Source organism: Thermobia domestica, chromosome 4, assembly GCF_964235325.1.
Source record: "Thermobia domestica chromosome 4, izTheDome1.hap1.1, whole genome shotgun sequence".
NCBI lineage: Eukaryota > Metazoa > Arthropoda > Insecta > Zygentoma > Lepismatidae > Thermobia > Thermobia domestica.
The window spans coordinates 40,000,507-40,023,938 of record NC_137457.1 but is presented as its reverse complement, the minus strand read 5'-3'; the positions used below and the strand labels follow the sequence as shown (position 1 = coordinate 40,023,938).

Sequence of the window (23,432 nt, the reverse complement as noted above, 5' to 3'; positions counted from 1 at the left end):
AGGAGAGACATATATATATATATTTTGCATTATATCCACATTTATATTTATGACGTTTTTTGTAGTGTAGCATAAAATATCTGTGCCAAGTATATCAACTTTCGTTAGAGGTTTTGAATTATCACTCGAACTCTCAGAATAATCAACGACTTAAAGATAGATTATCTGCTTTCAATTGCTTGTACTTTTGTTTACTTAAACGCTTTCTTTTTATATCTCATAATTGTTTTTCCGATGCCTATTTTGTATTTATTTCATATCAGTAAGGCAGCGTATAAATTGGGAGTCGGGTATTAGGAACTTCGGTTTGGATACAGTTTGGAAAGCCTATTCTTTTTAAATAGGTTTTGGTAAATGGTACCAAGAAGTTATATTTGCAATTTTATTCTCTTTTGTCATTTTGTATAGTTTGTAATTTCAAACGTTCTGCTCTATGATCTGATGATCTGGATACATTCTTCCTTCGTTTTCTCACGTATCGCTAACACGAATATGTTTCATCAACTTAAGAATAAGCTCCATTTTCACAACGTTTTTACATTATTACATAGGTGTCAAACCTTGGATCATCAAATTCTATAAATTTTCAAACATTAGACTATTCAAATGGAAATGATGTGATATACGGTAATCTATTCATAAATTTGTATAAGAGTGTGGTTTCATAAGATCTTGAAGTATTTCTATGAAGTTACTGTAAAAAATAATCAATCATATTTTATTCACTGGCTACACCACGTTTGTGATCATTTCCAAAGTTCCCGAAATTCATCCTCAACATTACACTAATTACTCAATATTTGGAATATTGCAAGAAATTCATGCTAAAGAGAAAAGTATAGTGTAAACAAAGGTAAAGGAGAATGCTATCTATGTACGAACCTGAGACGAGAAATGCCATGGAGTGGACGAAAGAAATTATGGGGATACAATAAATTAATACAAGAAGTATACTAGTAATTGCCAGCTATAGCGTAAATAATATTAGTATTTTGATCAGGTTCCTGTACGTTTTAGAAATATAATCATATATTAAGAAACACACTATTTCCCTGTACAAGGTATAATATTATTATCATTATTTTTACTAAATTAGACACATTTACTACAATCTAAGAAAAGAGACATGCGCAAAGGGACATTTAAAAAATGCGCAAAGAGACATTTTGCAAAAAATATTTGAGGTGGACAAACTGTTTTGTTAGACTGTTGTTAACTGCAAATAGCTATAAGACAACAGGAATCCAACCTGAATTATAAATTAATGATGCGAATAAATTGAGAACAAGTACAAGTTTTAGTGTTCAGTCATGTCAGTGCAGTAAAACATTACGATAGAGAGACAGGTGTAAATATAAATAATTACTTTATAATAAAATAAGAAATGAATTATATCACAATTTTCTAATAGACACTTCAAAATATAAGAATTGAAATTGAAATATTAATGATATTTACCTGGGTATATCCCCAACCAGTTACATATAATGGAGTTCCATCGTCTAATTCTTCTCCTGGTGTAGGTAATGTAACTGGTTGAATATATTCATCAAATTTCAATGGGTTTCGTAACTGAAACATTTATAAATATATAGTATATACTATTGTATATAATACTACATACATACACAGTTTCATTGGCAATTAATAACTTATTTCATTTAGATACTCCCTAACGAAGACAAAAATTGTAATCATGGACAGTAATACATCAAAGAATCAACATGATTCTTGTTTTTCATCCTAAATGAAAAATATAAGGTGCTTTAAATTTAGTGTTACAATCCAGTTTGTATCAATAATGGGAAGAAAACTGATAAAGAAAAATAAAGCGACACCAACAAAAGCCTGTGAAAAGCAAGTGTACTAAGGGTTCCCTATTAAATTGCCCGTGGGTGAAACCTTAAAATATAAAATCAGACCTTACGTGAAGAGATACTGCAATTCTGATTTTGAGAATAAGAACTACTGTTAAACAAGTATCAATGTGGGAGCATTTGCAAGATGAACACCTGAATTCATCTGAATTTGTTCACTTAAAGTAAAGATTACAGTTTAGGTTTAGGTAATTACAGTTTAGGGAATGGTGGGTGCTAGATGAATATAACGTATTTCGAATAAACACATGACATATTGATGACAAACAAAAATAGCGTATATGTGAAAGAATCAATTCCATTGTCAAAAAACAGCCTACTATCTCTCCTCTCCTGTTCCAAGTGCTTCTGTAATCGGCGGCTAATAAATGCATGAATTTCATGCATGAATCTACTACAATCGACGCATATTATCGTCGAAATTTGATCAATTTTTAGTGGTAGTTGGTGCTTTATATAAAAGGAATGCTAGCGAAACATCAGAAGAAAAGGTAAATATGGTAGATCAGAAAGCTATGGAATATAACTTTCACTTCAAATACATTTGTAACACTGTCGTTCGTCAAACACAATTCTGACACAGTATGTGTTATGCTTGCAAGCAATGACATCATAATAAAGCAAACGTGTTCTTTTTTTTAGGAAGAATCTATCATTACAACTGTGGTAAAATATCTAGAATACTATACACATTTGAATAGTAGAATTTACGCCAGTCAAATGACATAGTCAAACAAAATGCTACACCATAACTTGAGAGACTGCCATACTCGTTCGAGTATTTGCCTTAATAAATTGTTCTTAATGAATATTATTTCTTCTTATGTATGGTTTAATTCAGGCCCGTGCTGGCCCACCGGGACACCGGGACGTGTCCCGGTGCGCCCTCCAAAATATCACACTATAAAGAATGGTATAAGTTTTTAGTAACAAATTCTTACAGTTTTATTGGTAAAGAACCCGTGAAAGGTGCAGTGCGACCTTTACATTAGGCGCCCTTCCGAGACCAAATCAAAGATAAACGATTGTATTTACTCTTCTGTATAGCACAGTTCTGTATAATAAATACACACAGTTACTGTTGGCGAAGAACCCGTGAAAGGTACAGTGCGCACTTTACATAAGGCGCCCTACGAAACACCACATTATAGATAAGTTGTTTTAGTTATCCTGTGTACCAGCTTTGTTTAATAAATTCAAATACTGATTATTAGTACAGAACCTGTGAAGAATACAAGGCGCCCTTTACATAAGATGCCCTGCGAAATATCACATTTTTTATTGTTATTATTATTCTGTATTTCAGTTTTGTATTATAAATTCATACAGTTGCTATTGGCAGAGAACAGGTAAAGAGTATAATCACTTACAGAAATATTATAAAGTTATATAGCTATAAAACGAAACAATGTGATACATCAAGAATAGTTCGGATAGTCAAACGTACGATGCATTTATGTAATACTATACTGACACTAGTCTCTAATTTACGATTTTTACGGCATCGAAGCTTTCACAGTCTTAATATGCATCCATATATGCGAGCATACGGATTGTTCTTGTGTGTTTTAAAGCAGTGTTCGGATAATCAGTACCTGTTGTATTTCTGAAATATAGCTGTATTAATTTCCGTAAAATGTGGTCTTCCTGTCACCATGGCACGGCGCGTCCTCAGGTTGTGGATCGAGGAGAAGGCCTCTGGGATATAGAGGTTAGCTGCGAATATACTGACAAGTAAACCTTACGTTTGGGTGAATCGAGTTGCTGACTGAGACACATATCAGAAAGTAGAACTAATTGTGGTCAGTATTTCAGTGAAGTTATAGGTGCGAAGCTCCAGGGGTTTAGGAGATACAGCTACCAGAACATCGCATGCAAGTACAGAATAGTCTTCATACAGTTGGAGGTAAAAGCTCTGTAAGACCTCTTGTAACGACAAAAGGTGATAAAAAATATATGGGTACATATTAGGACTAGGGGGAAGTCATATAGTAAGGGTATACCTGACGGTGGCCATCTTGAAATCCGCCATTTTGAATTAAGGTTAAGTTTTTGAAATAGGAATAGAGTCATGTGATACATGATTGAAGGCGCAAATTTAATCAGAAGAACAATGGTGAGGTTAATTTTGATTTACGCGCAATTGGTGAAAAGTTGCAGGGAAATTAAATATTGTTGCAGCATATGTATTAGTCCTTTACCCCACCTTGTAAATTTTGTGTTAATAATAATTAAATAAAAAGCAGGTGGATAAATATTAGGTCTATGGTAAGAGTTGCCTTGATGGCGGCCATGTTCAAATCCGCCATTTTGAATCAGACAAAAGTTTTAAACAAAACGCATAACAGTGATACCTTATTAATAGCAATTTTTACCATAATTCCAACGGTATAACCATTTTTGCTTTATCATTAACCAGCACAAAATTAAATGGATCGCTCCTTACGACTACTGCTTTGACGGAAATGTTAACGACAAATGTGTCAAGTGTAACTCGATTGCCTTTGTCAGGTGTGCTCTCTGTGAGCAGAGCATTTGTGCAAGTCATGCACTCTTTTCTGAACTACATATTGATTGTACTAATTGAGGATTTTTCTGGAAGAAAGACGCAAGTTCAATTATGACTCAATTCCACTTTGGTCATTTTTCTTTAAATTAGCAACTTGTTTATGCGATAACAAATGCTGGTTAATGATAAAGCAACAATTGTTATACCGTTGGACTTATGGTAAAATTTGCTATTAATAAGGTGTCAATGTTATGCGTTTTGTTTAAAACTTTTGTCTGATTCAAAATGACAGGTTTGAACATGGCCGCCATCAAGGCAACTCTTACCATAGACCTAATATTTATCCACCTGCTATTTATTTAATTATTATCATTAACACAAAATTTACTAGGTGGGGTAAAGGACTAATACATAAGCTGCAACATTATTTAATTTCCCTGTAACTTTTTACCAATTGCGCGTAAATCAAAATGAACCTCACCATTTTTCTTCTGATTAAATTTGCGCCTTCAATCATGTATCACATGACCCTCTTCCTATTTCAAAAACTTAACCTTAATTCAAACAAAATGGCGGATTTCAAGATGGCCGCCTTCAGGTATATTCTTACTATATGACTTCCCCCTAGTCCTAATATGTACCCATATATTTTTTATTCACCATTTGTCGTTAGAGCTTTTACCTCCAACTATATGAAGACTATTCTGTACTTCCATGTGATATTATGGTAGCTATATCTCCTAAACCCCTGGAGCTTCGCACCTATAACTTCACTGAAATACTGACCACAATTAGTACTACTTTCTGATATGTGTCTCAGTCAGCAACTCGATTCACCCAAACGTAAGGTTTACTTGTGGGTAAGCAGTCGCGGACAGACACGGGGTGATAATCCAGCTTGAGAATTTGGTATGAGGCTAACAACCTCATCCTGTAAAAAAAAAGGATTGTTCAGATAAGTTCGCAGAATCTTCGGATCAGAACTGTAATTTGGCACGAATTCCGCAAAGAAAATCGACATAAGATTTGGAACATGAAACGTAAGAAGTCTGTATAGGGCAGGCGCGTTAAAATTTATAAAAAAGGAATTTAGAAATAGAGGTTGGACCTAGTGGGATATCAGGAAATTAGATGAGAAGGAAATGGAGGAGTCAAGTCGGGAAATTTTACGTTCTTTTACGGGGAACAAATTAAAAATTAACAACTAGAAACAGGGCTTTCCGTTCACAAACGAATACGTAATATCAGCAATTACATAGGTTGAATATGTTATTGATATATTTTCTTTAACTTTTCTTAAGGGTCGGTGGTGTAATATTATTTTAAATGCACACGCCCCAACAGAAAATAAGGATGGGGATTTAAAAAATACAGTTTTTACGAAAGAATAGAACGGGTGTTTGATCATCTCTTGCAATACCATATGAAACTTCTGTTTTGGCGGTTTCAATGCTAAGGTAGGACCAGAGGGTAATTTCAAGCCGATTATAGGGAATAAATGTTTGCATAAGGAAGGCTGTGACAACGGCGTTAGATTCATGAACTGTGCAATATCCAGAAACCTTATCGTGAAGATTACAAAATTCCAACATCGCGACATTCATAAATATATTTGGACTTCCTCAGATAGGAAAAAAATCAAACTGATCACGTTTTAGTAGAGAGAAAAGAACAGCCTAGCACAACTGATGTTCGGTCGTTCAGAGGAGTTGATTGTGATAGTAAGAGAGAGACTATCGTTGAATAAAGGAAATATTCAATATCTGAAAACGAAGCGGTTTAATTTTTTTTAAAAAAATAGAGGAGAGTCAGGTGAGAGGGGAGCCAGATTGAAGTATCGAATAGATTTTCGGTTTTAGAAGGTTCGGAGTGCACTAGTGTTCAAGATACTTGGTTGAAATTAGAGATAACATTAAAATTTCAGCAAAAGAAATATTGGAGCGCGCAGAAATACGTAGAAACAAACCATGGTTCAACCAAAAATGTACAAAAGTAGCAGAGAAGAGAAAACAGAAGAAACTGCATTGGCTACGAAATCCGAACGAAATAACTACATAAAATGTCATTTTCATCTGGCAGTGACTTCTGAAACTTTTAAAACTTTTAGAATAAACAAAAGCGACTTTTGAAAGTTAAAATTAATTAACTTGAAGATAATAGTAAAAACAAAAACATTCGGGACATGTATAAATGCATCAACGACTGTAAGAAAGGCTATCAACTTTGTGCTTATATTATTAAAGAAACCTAAAGGAACAGTTCTCACTGATACAGATATAATCTTAAATAGATGGAAAGATTTCTTTGACGATTTGCTTAACACATAGCCAAAAACTAATGCACGTGGAGAAAGTGAAATGCATGCAGCATAACCGTATATTCGAGAAACTAACCAGACAGAAATAGAAATCGCTATTTAAAAAAAATAAAATAAACGGACATCTCCGGGTGTAGACGAAATTCTGGTTGACTTAATTTTAGCTGGAAGGGAAAAATTGTAGAGCAAGATACACAAACACATTCTCATTATCTGGAACAAAGAGGAATTACCAAAAGATTGAAGAGAATCAATCATTGTTCCAGTTCAGAAGAAAAGCAACAAAACAGATTTAATAGTTATCGAGGAATTTCTCTTCTGTCAACATCCAATAAATCCTCTTGAACATTGTATTAGCGAGATTGACTCCATACGCAGATGAAATTATTGGAGATTATCAGAACGGATTTAGGTAAAATCGATCAACTATCGACAAGATATTTACCAATACTTGAAAAGAAATGAGATAATACAACATCCTGGCACATCAATTATTGACTTTAGACTCTGGTAGGAGGGAAACATTGTACAACATGCTTACACAATTTGCAATACCGAAAAAGGTAGATTAATTAAGATATGTATAAATGAATCCCAAAGTAAGGTTCGAGTAGAGAAATTCTTGTTCACGAGCTTTCACGTTGAGAATGACCTGAAACAAGGTGATGCGTTGTCGTCATTATTAGTTGACTTTGTTCTGGAGAACACAATAAGGAAAATCAAAGACAGCAATCAGTCTTAGAGCTGAATTATATTTGCCAGGTTATGGCGTATGCTGATCATGTAAATTTAATAAGTAATGACAGAATAATAGAAAGGAATGCAGAAATCTTAATTAACGCTTGCAGGGATATAGGCTTAAAAGTAAATGCAGAGAAAACTGAATAACTGTAAGTTCGTCGGGATCGTAATACTGCATTTTATTGATGCGTTAAAATACCAAATAATATTTTCTTTCGACAAAGTGGATACTTTCAAATATCTGTGATCATTATTAACAGACCAAAACCATAATCACTAGAAAATTTGATGTCAACTGAAAGCAGGGATTTCGTGCAATTATTCAGTTAAAAATCATTTGTTGTCGCTAATTCTGTTGAGGAATTTGTAGCTTAAAATGTAAAAAGATAATCATGCCTGTTGTGCTGTATGGTTGCGAAACATGGTCGCTGACTCTGAGAGAAAATCGCAGACTGAAAGTATTTGAAAACAATATTCTTAAACCAGTATTCGAACTTCAAGAGAAACTGGAATGGGGAATGGCGGAAACTTCATAACGATGAACTGCACAACTTTATACCATTTACAAAAGCATTGTTAGGGTCATCAAGTCTAGGAGGCTCAAATGGTCAGGTTATGTAGCCAGAATGGAAGAAAATAGAAATGCTTTCGAAGTTGTAACTGGAAATCCAAATAGGAAAATGAGCGTTAGGAAGACCGAGGCGCAGATGGGAGGACAATAGTAAAAAGTTTCTCGCAGAGATTGAAATATAAAATAGAAACTGGGTTCAGTTTTCCAAGGACAGAAATCAATGGAGAGCTTTTGTAAACGCGGCAATGAGCCTCCTGCGTCCATAGGCGTGCTGTATTAAGTTGTTGATACATTTAGCTTCTTTTTATTTGACAGAAATGTTATTACAGGAACCAAACAGTTTTTCTGTAGTAAAGAGGATTTCGATTCGAGTTTAGCTATTTACGTTAATACTAAAACAAATTTGGTGGTGATTTTGATATAAAATTGCACCCATACTTTCTTTCAAAGTCTCTCTCTCTCGATATATATATATATATATATATATATATATATATATATATATATATATATATATTCCGTTTGTATACGCGCCCTTTTAGTAGACTTGTCCACCGCCCTCATTAGTATCCCAGCACGGCCCTGGTTTAATTTTAAAAGCCTCTTCTTATTGAACAATATACTTTATGATCTCTCTTTCTCTCTCAGTCTCTCTATTTTCATACATTGCAATAATGAATAATATTACTCTAGTGACAAATTATTTCAGAAAGTTTAATTATGTATTCTGATAAAATTCTATTCAATTTTGCTAGTATCCAATACGCGCTACAGAAAAGGATATTAAGGTCATTAGTCAAACTATTAGGTTTCTAGTACATACATGAAAGATTACATTTAAAGCTGCATAATTTCTTTTTCACGTTATGCATTTCTTCTAGAGTTGACCATTAGAAACCCGTCTTATGTTGATGCACTTCTGTTAACAAAAATCTACAAGCTCGTTCAGAGAGACATAGAACAAAAAGGGAACCTTGGTTTATCATAATTCCCACAGACCTGTACAGAAAGAATTGTATTTTTTCTACCGTTTTTTAAAATATAGATAGTATTTGCCAGATACACGGGGAGTATAACAGAGCCTTTTTTTCTGTACTTGTGGTATTCTTTTTACAAGATTTGTGAATTAGTAAATGTGCATTACATGTAATTTGTTACCCTGGGTTGGTAAAAATTTCTTTCTTAATTATCTAGTTTACATGCATCTTCGAGTTTGAGCGATATGAGTTATATGGGCTCTTATGAATTCAGAGTTACCTTCAGAATTCAGAGTTAAGTATTCAAAAGAGCGTTATTTGTAAAATATTGCATTAGGTACTTAGTACTCTGTTAATGCATTTTAACCGATAGCAGCGTCGCTGTGAATTATGCCAATTCTGACAGCTACTATGTGTTACCCAATGATTTGGCGGACAACAACTCTGTGATAGTTGTGTTAGTATCGATAAGTACAACTGAATTTAGTAGTACCCAGTTAAGGTGTGCATTCTTTGGGCATGGGCATATTAAGACTATTGCTGATTAAGTGTACTTTACTGATCATATTTATAGCGGTCGCAAACTGAATGTTAAACGTATTATTCTATCATTTCTTACTTTTTTGATTTACGACTTCTGTCAATTCGCCCCTCAAATAAAGACGCGTACCCTCTGCAACTCTCAGGATCATACCGTACAGGACTGTCTCAGCTCATCTCTTACTCAAGTTTATTTATTTTTAAGTGTAGGTTATGCAACCTTGCAGTTGAAATGTCAGATGCAGATTCCAGATTTTACAGTACATTTCCTGTTCTCCAGAGGGATACCGACGCATTCGCATCGGCCCTGAAACAGCCACTTGAAACTGTTGAATCTAATACAAAATTCGTCCCATCCATCCCTCCACATATGAAAGCTCACATAGTATAGAAACAGCAGAAACTCTGAAAACTGAAGCTACATATCCTCATCTTCATTTCCGGTTATAGACCAGACACTTCCGCTCAATTATAAGTTCACCACTACTTCGGAAGATGCTGCTAGTGATTTTGTAATTATTGGAACCCCAGCATAGCATAATAATTAAGATTCAGTTTAAAAATTGTGAAGTGACTAAACTTCTAAGAGTAATCTAAGTACTGAAGTAAGAAGTGGCAAGAACGATAGAACACGAGCAACTGAACCAACATGTTAAAATCTGTTGTTAAAACCGAGGCGAATAGTGTTAGCCCAAGTTTGGTATAAATTATTTAATATAATTTATATATTCATTTCTTGTTCACACTTTACAAATGTTCTGGTTCTCAAATCACATTGCATTCTTCTATCAGTTTTACATATTTTTCCATGTTAACTTTTCATCTCGATACTGTCAATAAACCGTCTTACCTCTTCTTCAAATTACATGCAATACGGGGGTTTTTATCAGGAACAAATTTATATTCTATTTGCCCAAAAGATGGCAGTATCAACTTTCTACACATTCCCCATTACCAATTTGTTCTACGCTTCACTGGAAATTTTTCAACAACTGTTCTCACCTATCGCCATGATATCGACTTCGAAGAGTTTCTTCAAATACCTACTGAAAGTATAACCTCAGGAACACTGCGCGTAATGCAGCGCGATATTTTACTTTTAAATATTGAGCCTACTCAATTGCTTCATAATGGTTCCTCTCCTTTACTTTAGCAGAATAGTTTAATTCTACTTTGGCACCAATAGATCTGACTCCACTTTATTGCTTCTCTGCCAGTCTGTCGAATTTAAGTGCTACTTATGATTCTTTTGAAGTGTGTCGACACTTATTTACTAACGGGCCTGACTACACGTTGTTTATAGGGACAAGTCCTGAAGATTGGATAAATTCTATATCAGTCACACTCTTATATATCCGGTTCAACATATGGACATGGTTCCTGTCTGTTTTAGTGATCATTATTCTCTACTCATGGCCATCAATCTTCCAGCCGAAAAGTTTTTTAAACACAGTGTAATGTGGTACTTTAATACTTCAATTTTACATGAAACGGAATACTTGACCCTCATACATGCAAAATAGGAAGGTTTTCCTGACATGCAAACACGACAGTATGGTTCTCTTTTGCAGTTTTGGGAAAATCATAGAAATCCAACTCTATGCTCTTTGACCAAGAAATATTGTGGAAGTTGAATGCTGATCACCATATGCAATATGAGTACTAGTCTGGTTTCTTTAACGGAGTATATGATAGAACAACATGTCGGTTGTCACTTACGGTTTTACATTCAGAAGATATAGGCTTATTTATTAACGATGTATAGAAGACGTATGTAAGGTTTTTATAGTTCGTAAGAAAATACATCAACATGATGATGTTGAGCAGGCTGGTATCCTTTAAATAAGCAAATAGTGTAGAGGGAGTAGAGAAAATAAAAAAATAATTTAAAAATTAAGGCCCAAGGTGGGTATTTGAATGTGAGTTTAGAAGTTGTCGCATGAACAGTTGTCGCTCCGCCTACTACTAATTGTACTGACCTTTTTATTTTTGATTATATTCCATCTGTGGTAACGGATCATGATCACGAGTGTCTTCCTGGCCCGTTCTCAATAGACCAGGTTAAGCAGCCAATATGTTTGTGAAAACTCGGAAAACCAACAGGCTTTCATTCTGTACTACTAGTATTTTGTGCCACGTTTGCAGATATTTTAGATCCCCTCCTCACAGTCCATTTTAACGAATACCGCACATATCGTTTTTAGGGCAGTTTCCCAGAACATTCATCTCCAAAGATTTACCAGCAACTGCTGTTACTAATTTTCTTTCTACAAGACCTTTATATACAGACTTAAAACTATAAACTTCTTGTCTCACGATGAAAATGTAATCATATAATAAGAAGGTGTATATTTAACATTTAGTATTGAAAACAAGAATTCTATTTGTAGGTCCTTACCAAATCATAGATATTGAATTTTCTTTCATTAATCTGCCGATCCTTTTTCTCTAGCAATTGTATCCTTAGATTATTCCAACATATAATATATCGTAATCATCCCTTCCAAGTTTTAGCTAAATATGGATACCGTGAACTTGTTATTTCTCTTATCAAAGAAGTATACTCAAACCTAAATACTAGATTTAGTCTAAATGGTCACCTAAGTGTACCCATCTCCGCTCATAATGGTATTCCACAACAAGGGACAATATTTAATACTTTATCCACCACTTTATTCTCAGCATCGAGTATATACCACACACTACCTATTCCGTGGTGATTATGCGTATAACAATAGTATAGCACCATGATTGTACATAGATGATACATACTATATACTACGAAGTCAACCAGACCTGGAAAGTTTAAAATATCTGAGGATCCCGTATCTGGAAGCCTCTCTCGCCCAACATAATAAATAAAAACAAAATATTTTGTATGCATGAAAAATGTCAATCTTTGTATAGTAGTATGTTTGATACTGTTTCAACTATCAAAGTTCTTTTTCCTACTGTATTGTATGATTTGTACTTTACAACAGAGTATCAAGAAAACAAGTGTTGTCAATGCCTCTAAATTTAACATCCTTTAATATCACATAACTCAAGTAATCTTCGTGTTTGTAATGTTTCTTAAAAAGCTGTTTTCAACTTATTATGATAGTTCCACCCAGGTGAAAGATTTACCATAGACTATCTATTACTTTCTTATGCGTAGCTAAAACCCGCGTTGCTGTACTCATTTGCTTTAACAGAAGGAGCACAGTTTAGAAATACTGAAACTGAATCACGTGTTCCACTCGTGAACAAAAGATCTCGAATGGTCCCCGATTCTATCACTGCTACGGTTTCCACCGCCTTGACCTTGTGCTTCCGATTCCTATCTTTCTATGAGCAATGAAATTCAGATAGACATTCAGATAGACATAATCAGTTAGACATTCTTTACCATAAATTCCATATATTTCTATACATATAATCCATATTTACGTGTTTTAGCACTATACATAGCAGAATACGCCATCTTTTGTCCAGTTCTTTTAATGTAAACAATATCATTGTTTCCAGACGTTAATAACTTTCATAGCTAGAAAATTAATCATATAAATAGATTACTCTAAAAAAAAATAATGCTTATTCTTGTAACGGCGTGACCAATGTATACTAAAGTGTATGAAATTAATTTAACATACAAGGCTAAGTCGTCCTCTTCTTCATGTAATCCGATGTGTTTTGCAAACACATTTAACAATAGACATCACAACGTATTATAATGCAAAACACAAACAAATAAAAGCATAACCGGTAAATTGAACTGTCCTATACTATTGCATTTAAATTTAAAGTAAGCTCTGAAATATGCAAATATCTTTGTAAATTCTCTATATTTAAGCAGGAAAAGCTATTTAAGAAATAGCGTAGCTTGGTGACGCACCGAGTTATCATAAATATCTTTTGAAATTTGAAAATGACAGATTCGAAACACGAACCGAAATATTTTACTTATTTTTGAAAATATGACGAAATAACTTAGAGGTTGTTAATATTATTTCCACATGTAAATCTTACATTTAAATATTTTGTTCTGAAATTTAGTGTTCGTTTAGTACACTGCTTTTATAGGACTTCTCTGTTTAAAATCCTTAGGATAATCTGGAACACTCGGACGGCTGTGCAGTTAAACTAAGAAAATTAAAATAAGCATGCAATTAAAAATTTGAGCTCCTCCGTGGCTAAGCGGTTGGCGTACGCGCGTTTGGCGTGGGAGACGGCGGGAGCTCATGTGATTCGGATTCCACGTTAATCAGTAGGTCCTGTCTCATATATCCTGGTTACACTCAAAATCAACTCAACGCAACGCAATTAGACATTTATACAAAAAAAATTATATCTGGTAAAATATATTTAAATTGCAAATATATTTCATAAAAGATAATAATAAATATTGGCAAGTTTTAAAATGTTTATATTGAATAAACGATTCTCACTAAAATGAAACGATTCTCACTAATTATTATAACGATGTCTATCACTTAATGAAAACGAAAAGTTATTTCCCAGTTTCATGAAGAAATTCAAGTATCCCTTTCTGATTTTCATAAATAATCGTCCGATATGATGCTTGAAAATACACAATAATATGGTGATAAAAAGTATTACGATATTTTCACATGTAAGAAAAATAAATCTCTGTTGTGGCGTAACGTGTGAATGAAAAGGTTGAAACAATCGTTAAGAATATAAAAAGATCATCCGATATGCAGGCAGTAATTTCGAAATGCTGCTTTTCCGAAAAGTACGGTTGCACAAAAACCAGATCTTTTAAGTTGAGATTCTCAACTTTCACTCACTCTTCGTTGAAGAGATGTAGTAGAAATTCAAGAACTCTAGAGTAGCAAGATATATATATATATATATATATATATATATATATATTAGTAAACCAATTTAGCAAGCAACCATATAGGTTCGAAATTTTACTTCTTTGCGGTTGTTATGTGCTAACAAACGAGACAATAAAATAGTTTCTTCTTTCTAGATGTAAATATTTATAATATACGAGTCAGGCAACTCCGTTTTGAAGTAGCTTGTTTCGAGGCACGATGAGAACATGCCCCATACCAAACTTGACCTTTTCCTATAGTTAGTGCAATTTTCATTAATGAACTGAAAGGTATATGTTCACACTAACACTTATCGTGATGTATTTAAGAAAGGCGAACTCTGGAAACGTGGTTGTAAGAACGGGCTTTGAGACTTCCATCTGTATATATTCTAAATCACTACAGTCATACTATATTATTGTACTTTCACACAAGTTTTACTAAAAGTATAACTCTATGCATTATAATAAGGTTCGATATATAAGTATGGAGAAGAGATAAAAATATAAGCTGTATAGATAAATAAGAAATAAAGACATTCAAGGAAGAATGAATGAAAAAAGAGAGTAAGGAAGTTTACGGCTAAAAGGGAAGAAAAATTTATTAGGACACTATTCATAAATTAATAGCTTTATAAAAGATACTTTGGAAGGATTAGTATCATGAAGGACAAAGAGGGAGAAGAAGATGTCAGCTCCTTTGGCATATGCATTCGAAAGTTCTTCTACATTATCAAAAAGTAAGGTTTTAAAGAAAGATGAATGAGGGAAGAGTTGTTTGTTGCAAGGACCTGCCAGTGTCACATATCGCTGATGATGATAGTAAGGTTATAGTCATTCTCGCGAAAAATGGGTATGATTCGTTTTATCTCCATCACGATACATTGCAACGCCCTTCCTTTTGTTAAAATATTTAGGATTACTTATGCGTTATATTATATTTGTGTTATATTGGTGTGTTATATTCATATGTGTACATCTTTAAAGTTTGTCTGCAACTATTCATTCCCCCGTTAACCCACTGCATATACCTTATGATTTTTGCATCTGCAAATTTCGTACCCCAATTCACTAGTACATTGCGAAATATTTTTAAAATTCATATCTGACGATTATTAGCGAAAAGGTGGCACAGATATGGAAATTCAACGAACAGAACTTTGCGCTTAACATTTAGTTATATATATATATATATATATATATATATATATATATATATATATATATATATATATATATATATAATTTATGATTATTTTTATCAAATATATATTCATCAGAAATATATTCAGATAAAAATTCATTTTGGCTTCATTACTTCTTACTTATATTTATTTTTCTTTCATTTCGAAATCATTCAAGTATCACTTTCTATTCTGGAGATTTAAAAGCGAAAAGTCTTATACATATTTGTTTTAGGACTAAAAGGAAAAAAGGAAAATGAAATATAGGCAATAAACACCAATCTTAACACTTTGGTGTTACACTTGAACAAAATGAAATCTTTAAGTTTAACGTCCCACGGTTATGCCGGTTAGGCTAAAGGAGACGGTGATAATGAGAAATGAGTGAAATGGTGGAATGAAGAAAGTGGGAGGAAACGGGAGAACCCCGAGGAAACCCACGAGCACAGTGTTTGTCCACTACAAAGTCCACACGGCGCGAGCTGGGATCGAACCAGGGACCCCAAGCACCGGAGGTGAACTCTCTACCACTGAGCCAGCGCGCCCCCGTGTTACACTTGAAATGTACGTGACAGAAAAATATTACACTTAATTATTTCATTATATCTAAATGTTTAAAAGATAAATAACATCATCTGAGACCTAATTTTGAGCTCTCGAATTTGGAAAATTTCAACTTATTTTCGAGGACTCAGTGTCTCAACAGAATAGGCTACGTTTGGCACAAATACTATTGCAGCTAGGATATATATATATATAAAGAACAAAGAGGTTTGTAGGCTTTTGTGTTCTCTTGTACGTGTAAAATCTTTCAGTTATATCTCCTACGATCACGTTGGCTAGGATGACGGCGATGATGAGAAACGAATGAAATGATGTAATGAATAAATTAGGAGGAAACGTGAGTACTCCGAGTAAACCCGTACACAGTGTGTGGCCACCAAAAACTTCTAGCTGGGATCGTACCAGGGACCCGATACATTAGAGGTGAATGTTCTACCACTGAATAACAGCCTCACTGTTTTTTAGAGGTTGTCTCTGAATAGGTTTGTGGGGCTTTGTGAAAAGAAGTGTACACCTATGTCACTACGTACGTCCTTCGAAGTCATAAACTTCATCTGAGAAAGCTGGGTTTGATCTGATACATCGTACTTATTGCTAAAGTGTTTCCAGAATTTCTTAAGTAGTCGTCTCACATTACTCCTATATTAACACATGTATGATAAAAGAGCTTCACTATTCGTATGTCTCTTGCACTAATACGAGTTTCAACTGAAATGTATCTGTTTTTTACTTGAATGCATTACGTCTCTCAGAAATAGACGTGGAAGCTTCGCGATCCTTCCAAAGTGTTCGTTTTCAATATTTACCGTACGAGATGCTACCCTACATTACTTTTAATATGCAACTTTTCCTATCGGTCATTGTATGGAGGGATCTGCGCTCAACACATAAACGCTAATTGAAGTTCATTCTGGCATTTCGTAATTCAATTTTCTTCTTCTTATTTTTTCTCTACCCTGTATATACTGCGGGACTTGAAAGATTATATGTGAAACAAAACACAAACTTTAAAACTATTTGCAATATTACTCACATTGGTACTAGATTACTACTTAAGCTGTTTAGATGTTAAATATGTATCGAATTTGATATGATCTGAAAAAAGTTTGACATTGAATTGATCAATAGCGTTCCTAATCGAACTTCGGAATACTCTTAGTTTCGCATTAGTAGCTAAAGTGACCAACATACATATTCTAGGACTAAGCATCGGTGAACCACTGATAGGTAACTAGCGATAATTCCTCAAAAATTGGTGGCCCCGCAACAACAATGTATTGTGGGCCCAATTTCCGCTTTCAAAATGATGCTACCAGCGGGAGAAGCGCGACAAAATGCCAATCAATCATAAAATTGCTTCCTCACAATATGTAAAATCGTTTATATGTGGAATTTCTTCATAATATGGTGAGTCTAAAAAACACTAACAAAAAGTACCAAGGATGGGCGCGAAACTCCAACCTTTTGATCACTAGGCGCGTGCTCTTACGTCTTCGCCACTTAGGTGCTGAAGAGTACATCGCTTGTAGAGGGATAAATAATTGAGGTCTATTTAATTTGGCAAATAAGAGTGTTCGTTTATCTGTGTACAATCAACGATTACCCTTTGAGATCTGATAAAGTGCCTTTATAAAAATAATTTTATAAAAATATGCACATTTACTTTCTTTATTTCGTAGATCTCCTAAATTCACTGTGTAATGATCGGCGACTGTTGCCATCTAAATTCATACAATTATATGCACTAATCTGAATATTTTTCAGTTCATAATTAAGAGTCAAAGATTACTGTTGATCTCGCCCACTTTAGGAACAATACGTCGGGGAAAATTTATAATAATAATCGCATGCACTTACCTGGCGATAATTCGTGTTGGTCCCTCGCGATTCTATGCGACGAATTCAAGAAGAGAGGGTCCAAACGAAGCACTCGCTCCAACGCAGTGGTAATTTCAGCACCCCGAATCTAGATGTATGTTTCGACTAAACCCTGACGCCAGTGGCACAATACCGGCAATCCTTCGACACACACATATCAACGATTGACATTGACTTTCCGGCAAATGGGTCACTAGGTGTTGACGACGTTTATGGCTTTCGCAATATTTTTCATAGTAAAAGTAACATTGTTGTGAGTAGGTAATAATAGGACAATAATAAAACGACTAGGTAATGCAGAAAGGTATTACTATAACAAAACGATTTATTTAATGTTGGTAGTAATTATGTTGATTTATATATTAATACTCTGATCCCTAAATAAATATCAACGGAGGGAAACCCCGTTGTAATTTCCAGCGGTCAAGTTAGGAAGTGGTGTTCTGAGTAGGTAGTAATATAGTAATAATTTGATATGAGTACTAAAGTATAAACGCAAAATAACTCTTTAATAATTGTATAATGCTGATTGTATTGTGCAACTTGTTTGCGTTACAGTTAAGTCAGAAATTCTTTAGCAAAATCACAAAACGATTTTATGATGTACAATACTTTTGTCGTTTTATTTTATAATGTTTCATGACGCATTTTCCATCTTATATGATAGTTATAGAAAGGATGTAAGTTAAAATTAGTGATTAAGGTTTAATGTATATTCATAATATGAATTTTACTGTGTAGGTCTATAGTTTTATATAGACATTTTTTTAATTATTATTAGAAACACAGGTGTAATACAGTACAATATGCAATCATGCAGTAAAAGAATTATTGATTTCAGTAAGTTTACATGTATGTTTACTTACAGCTTTGTAGTTTATGTTACTTGGCTAATTACAAGCTGTTGTAAAAGATTGATTGCTAAAATCTAAAACAAAATCCTCAAGAGCCAGTATCTTCATCACTACTACATATGCCTAGATACCAAAATTTTCTTTAAGTCGGCACTTGATACTGGAAATCTATTGCGTCTATTGTTTTCAGGGTTGAATGTAGCGCATTATTTTCTATTGACTTTGATCCTGCTATTTCAGTCCCTGCTCGACAAGGAATGCTTTTCTAATACATAATGAAGATTTTTACTGCGCTCCTGCACTGGTAACTGAAGTGTTGGTCTTATATGCTTGTATATAATGATAGTTTTGATGAAATATCAGTTTTCATAACTTTTCTTGCTCTTACAGTGGGTGCCTTTCTCCTTTGTTGTTAATGCAGCTGCAACTGTTCTGATTTGGTTTGATTTCACTTGCTCCCGTGATCTCATTCTATCTAGGTATTGCGCGATTCATTTTTTCTTATTAATGTTACTAATGTTCTGGTTTCCCAAAGAAAATTGTCCTTAAGTTTAGGGAGATCAAAACCACATACACAAACCAACATTACTGAGTTTAAGGCATAGATACTAAGGAGGAGAAATCGAAATACGCAGAATATAACTAGTTTAATGCATCCTTATATAAATTGAACAAACCAATTCTACCCTAGGTAAACATAACTCTGATATGGTAACCAACATAGATATAATAATTTTTAACTCCTTGATTTGTTACAGGAGATAACTGCAGGTCTGTAGTTAATGAGAAATGTTATATACTTGTTTAATATTGCCTGCCCCTCGTTGGATTCTAATGTTGTATGTTCAACATTGATCCGTTTCACGCTTAGTTACTACTCCATATTAATTAGACATAGAAGAAATGAGAACAAAATTTGTATGATATAACAGGGCACCGCATTAACTAACTTTATATTTCTCTCCTTTGCCTGCCTACCGTTAGTCTTGAATTACTTCCTCCTTTTTGTTATTATGATGTGTAAAGAACGGGAGTGCATTATGAAAATGTATTTTTTGCTACAGTTATAATTACAGTTTTTTTTTGCTGTGTTAATACAGTGCATGCTGTAGATGTCTTCTAGTAGTTATGCTGACTAATATCTGGGGTTAAGATCTTTCTTGAAAACCGTCATTTCGAACGTCGTGCTTATCGCACGGTAAGAATCGAACAGCACATTGTCATCTAAAGCGTACTATTTTTTAACCTCGTCTCGAAGACAAAAACAGTATGGTTGTTTGTAGCGTGCTATAAACTAGGGAAATGAGTGATAATATCGACTCATGCTCCTTTGGCATATCCTTGTGTTCTCTGATATGTGCAGTATGAAACCCTATAATCTAGTGTCGGTTATAAAATATATTCTTTTTTTACAATTATGGCATAGTTCTCGTTTTTCGCGATCGACTTCATTACCTCAACGATATAAATAAAAACAGTCTTCTGTGTTAGCCTGTAATTACCGAATATTCCATTACCGTTTTCAGACCTCAGTTGGTAGAAAACAAATTATGCTTCACACTTCCCTTAAAACTTACTCCCATTCCTGCTTCCACATAGTGTATTTGTACGCAATGTAGAATCCCAAAAATGAACGTAAATACAGTATTTTCTCTAAGGGATTTAAGCACAGCGATTAGATATGCATTCTTGTTACATCCTGCATCAATTTCAAATGTATTTGCTATGATATTATGTTGTTTATTTTTATCTAAGTAAATAAAGAGAAAAGAAAGCAACGTGGCCAATGTAGAAATTATCAGTGAATATTCCACCTTCGTCTTTTCCATTACTTTATTGAATGTTGGTTGCAAAACAAATCTATCGGCAAGACCAGTTCAAATGCATCACTCTTGTTAGCTTCTTTCAAGTTGTTGATGTCACTTCGTTTCAAAAGAGTTAATTCCATTACGTATCTAAAAGAGTTTCCATGTTTCTCACGGACAAAGTATATTACGTCCTCACGATTATAAATTTATGATTGTGTTTGCAGCATGAAACCAAATTAAATCATCAATATCATTACTCATTCTTATGGCAAAATTAAATGTATGACTGTTTTAATAGGTAGAATGATTGGAAACGCAGTTCATGACCAATATTATCAAGTAAATCTGGGAGTGATTTAGACAAGTCCATAAGGTTAGTTTATATATATGTGATTTGATGACAAAACATGAGACACAATTTTATTTTCTAATTTGAACGCATTATATTGTCAGCGAATCTAGGGAATATGTTTACATTCAAATGTTGTAACTGTTAAAATATTAGAGTTTCTACAATTTGGTTAAGTATAGGCTTTTACACGTCATAGTTTTCTTGCATATAATATTCATTAAAGACCTTGTTCAAAAGTCTTAAACTAAATGGCTACTAAATACTACCTTTTCTTCTCAAAGCTATCTTCCTTTCAAGCTTTTGGTAATAACTATTGTGAGTACTCCGATTAATTGAGACAACTAAGTTTACTCAGCACATGAATTACTGAAGTAACGTAGAGAGTAGTTAAACTGACAAAAAGTTGAAACCAAGGTTCTTGATCACCATATCAAGTGCTAGATAATTAATATGATCGTATCGTAAGCAACGGTATTTTCTTCTTTTTATTTTCTGTTACGTGCTAGTCTTAAACCATTTGCATCTCGGTTGAGATTTAGGAATTAATATTATGCTTATGCCTTTCTGTTCAGGTATCTCCGTTTGGTTATTTTCCACATATTTTCTTGGTAATCAAGAATCATCCAAATACCACACTTCTTAGCGGCTAAATTCCTGGTGTGGTAAGCCTTCTATTTTTGAGTTTGTTAGTTTGAGTTTGTACACTAGCATTATACACTTTCAAGAATTTCGGTAACATTAACTTAACAATCTTAATTAAGTAACGAATTATTTAAGATAGAGCAAAGTGAAGTTTGATAAGTGATGCATAAAATATATTAAGGTTATTTAAACTATCCTTTTTAAATGATCGATTCCATACATTTCATTCACATCACTCAATAAGAATGCATTTTTAAAGTTCCATGATATCATCTATCAGGATGAATTCCTTTGACAACTTTGGATACCTGTGTAGAGTATCTGGGTTGCTTTCTTTTCAACTCGTTATGCATGTCGCTTGATTTAGCCCATGCCAGATATATATAATGGTGACTCAAGAATTGATATTGGAAGAATATTGAACCTGCATCATGTAGAATAATTACTCAGGTATTGCCATCATCAGGATTAGTCGTCTGAAATATATATCTATGATTATTTTATTATCTTTATGAGTGTAATATTGTATCTTTTTACCAAGTACCATTACTCTGCAGTATCTTATATTAAAATTCTTTCACAAGTCTTTTTTCGTTATACGTGGACGCCATCGTGAGCAAACCTCATCTTCCAGATACCTCTTATACACGAAATAATCAAATTTTTTCTGCAGTGAGTTCTTATGTTTAAAGATTGTCAACCTTTTTAAGTACTTCGATAATTATAGTCCTATTTTTGGACGCTCTACATTTAATTTTCTGTATAAAGATACTGATCAGTAACCTTTCCATTCTAACTCCCTTGTCTTTCATAATATGGATTTCATTACTTCCATTCAACTACCGGCTTAACTGCAGTTGTATTGGAGCCTATATTTTTATACGGTGGAACTTATTTTCATATTTAATATTAACATTTATTGTTGTTTCAATAATGTTCGCTAAAGCTTTTTCTTATCATGTGTTTATTCTATTCGTGGAAACGTCCGTGTAAGTAAACGTGAACTACAATTTAATGAGTTGATTACTATATCCAACCTCACTACTTTTAACTGTCATTTCTATTAATCAGTAAACATGTATGGCTAACTCGAAGAATATGACCATTATGTTTTTGGCTTTTTCTACTACATGGCAGAAATTTAAACTTAACATAGATGTTTTTCAAGTGATGACGAATTAGGAAACATGCAAATTGGTTTCTTTTCTCTAGTAGACCATTTGACGATCTTAATGTACTTTTGATTAATGAAGAATGAGTAAATGTTTGTATACGTACTAAGATTGATATTCAGTTTATGTCTATCAAAAATTATAAGTTTGACACTCATTTTTTAAGTGAAGTAACCGACGGACTAATGATAGTTGAGTGTAAGCCATCACTATTTTCATGTTGTGGTACGTAATCTAAAATATCTTATTTTTACGCTACTCAAATTATAAAAAATAATATAATTAACCTGTTTCCAAATTAAACGCCTGACACCGAACACAAAACTGTTGATAACCATACTAGTATTTTCTTACTATGTTGTAGGTGCAGCAATGCAGAAACATGGTTAGAAAGAATGTAACAGTTAACACATGTAATAGAGAGAGTCGGATGTTATATTTCCGTCCTAGAGTCACTCGTTCTGACGAGACAAAAATAATTGAATTTATAGTTTTGTGATATTTGTTAACCTTAGCTTCATTTACTGTTATTTAGAGGCATGAAAGTGAAGAAGAAAAGATGCTTCTGTGTATAAATTGATATGTGATTCCCAGTCCTGGTTAATTGATATACCAAAAGTTTTC

The 23,432-nt window shown here is 33.7% G+C and overlaps 1 protein-coding gene across 1 annotated transcript in view; it reads right to left on the bottom strand.

The window, feature by feature from the left end:
* Positions 1-23,432, bottom strand: part of LOC145683299 (trypsin-3-like) — a 182,927-nt gene that overhangs the window by 32,521 nt on the left and 126,974 nt on the right. Inside the window, exon 5 of the mRNA XM_081754660.1 lies at positions 1,459-1,572. Coding sequence (XP_081610786.1) covers positions 1,459-1,572 — 114 coding nt within the window. The remainder of the gene's footprint in view (positions 1-1,458; positions 1,573-23,432) is intronic.